The sequence below is a fragment of the Cebus imitator genome, unplaced genomic scaffold (genome assembly GCF_001604975.1).
Source record: "Cebus imitator isolate Cc_AM_T3 unplaced genomic scaffold, Cebus_imitator-1.0 Scaffold18, whole genome shotgun sequence".
NCBI classification, from domain to species: Eukaryota; Metazoa; Chordata; class Mammalia; order Primates; family Cebidae; genus Cebus; species Cebus imitator.
The window spans coordinates 9,968,279-9,970,444 of record NW_016107333.1 but is presented as its reverse complement, the minus strand read 5'-3'; the positions used below and the strand labels follow the sequence as shown (position 1 = coordinate 9,970,444).

Here is a 2,166-nt window from a genome sequence, read left to right as displayed (position 1 = left end):
AAAAAAAAAAAAGTTTATCAAAATAAGACATGGCCATGGTAACATCACAATACTTAGAGCTTATGTTAAAATACCCCCTTCCTCTTCCCATCCCTATTCCCCATCCACTTTCTCAAACTCTTACTGGTTTTGTTATTGTTGTTATTTACAGGTAGGATCTCACTGTGTTGCCCAAGCTGGTCTCAAACTCCTAGGCTTAAGTCATCCTCCTACCTCAGCCTTCCTAGTAGCTGTTTTAACTCATTATTTTAAATTGTGCTGTGGTTACATTCATAATGCCTGATAGTATGATATCAGCAGTATTTACAATATTATGACTACATAAATGTTGTTCAACGCCAGGTCAGTAAGTGTGAGGCAATTGCATTCCTTCTTGGTTCTCTTTGGCTGTATTTGGTTGCCTTGTCACAACCCCTAAAGCCACATAAAGATGATTCTGACATCATCATCAGTGGATTTGCTTTTCTTTGAACTTTATCAATTTCTTAAATTTTTGCCGTACTTTATCTTGCTTCATATTGGACAATGATCCTTGGAAGTTATTACCACTTTTTTGGGAGAGCATTATTATTCTTACTGTCTTTGCTGCCTTGTCTCCTGGGCCTTATGTCTTTCTTCTGTGTATACTCCTTCATTATGCAGGAGTACATCCTCGGGAAACTTTCTTAAATTAGTGCAGGAGAGGAAAACTTTGAGTTCTCACATATCTGAAAATGGCATTGTTTTACCTTCATATACAATTGAAAATTTATCTTAATACAGCATTATAGATTGCAAATTATTTTTATCGCTGAAGACATTGTTCCTTTATTTTCTATCTTTATGTATTACTGATGAAAAATTCAGTGCTTATCTACTTTTTCTTATTTTGTAAGTGATTTTTTTCTCTTCTATGGAAGCTTTCAGAATTTTATCTTTATCAGTGTTCTGAAATGTCATGAGACTGTGTTTGGGATGCTTTTTTTAAAGGTAGTACCTTAGGCTGGCAAATAGGCAAGGCCCTGAATACAGCATTTCTGTTGTAACCAAATTACTTTTATAGACTGATCTTCTGTATAAGATTTAACTGGAACTAAGGATTCTGAGGCTTAGACGGGGTGTGTGTGTGTGTGTGTGTGTGTGTGTGTGTGTGTGTGTGTCAGTCAGTCATCTCCAACTATTTTCCTTGGGATTTGAGTGCTGACTAGTTTTTGGTCTCCCGCAGTTGACAATTACAAAGAGGCAGAAAAAGAAAATCTTGTGGGACAATCCATTCTGTCAGATGCCCTGGAAGTTGAGGCAGCCATATCAAGAAAAACTGCAGCACAGCCTCAGAGGTAAGACTGTTCGCAGTCTCAAAATGGTGGTTATGATAATAATGTTCAAAGGATAGTTACTGGAGAGAGCATCTATTATGTATCCATACTCTGTGTGTTTATGGACACCTTTATGTTACCTTTTTTTGGAGTTTTGCTCTTTTGCCCAGGGTGGAGTAGTGCAGTGGTGGTGCCTCTCAGCTCACTGCAACCTCCACCACCTCCTGGATTCAAGAGATTCTCCTTCCTCAGCCTCCCTAGTAGCTGGGATTATAGGCGCACACAACCACGTCTGGCTAAGTTTTGCATTTTTAGTAGACAGGGTTTAGTAAAGACCAGGCTTTAGCTGGGCATGGTGGCTCACGCCTGTAATCCTAGCACTTGGGGAGGCTGAAGTGGGTGGATCACCTGAGGTCAGGAGTTCAAGACCAGCCTGGCCATCATGGTGAAACCCCATCTTAAAAAAAAAAATTAAAAAAAAAAAAAAGACCAGGCTTTAGTAGAGACCAAAAGGACAGACTGGTTTCGAACTCCTGATCTTAGGTGATCCACCTGCCTCTGCCTCCCAAAGTGCTAGGATTACAGGCGTGAGCCACTGTGCCTGGCTGTATTATCTTTTAAAATCCTCATAATGGGTTCGTGTAATTGGTGTAAATTAAAAAAAATCCTTATAACATTTATGAATTGTAGGTAATATGTTTAACTGATAGATAAGGGCTCAGAGATACTAAGAGAAGTTTATTTCAGAGCCAAGATTCAAACCTTTATCAGTCTGTTTCCAAAGGCCTTATATGGGTATAATTGTTACATCTTTCTGATGTCAAATGTCTCTCTTTGTTCTTCTGTATTATTTAAGCTTTCTTTTTTTTTT

At 38.6% G+C, this 2,166-nt stretch overlaps 1 protein-coding gene across 3 annotated transcripts in view; it reads left to right on the top strand.

Moving 5' to 3' along the window:
- The window catches only part of TPX2 (TPX2 microtubule nucleation factor), a 66,553-nt gene that overhangs the window by 26,073 nt on the left and 38,314 nt on the right, over positions 1-2,166 (top strand). For all 3 annotated transcript variants that reach the window (XM_017514856.2, XM_017514846.2, XM_037733440.1), the window contains one exon: positions 1,205-1,316. In XM_017514856.2, coding sequence (XP_017370345.1) covers positions 1,205-1,316 — 112 coding nt within the window. The remainder of the gene's footprint in view (positions 1-1,204; positions 1,317-2,166) is intronic.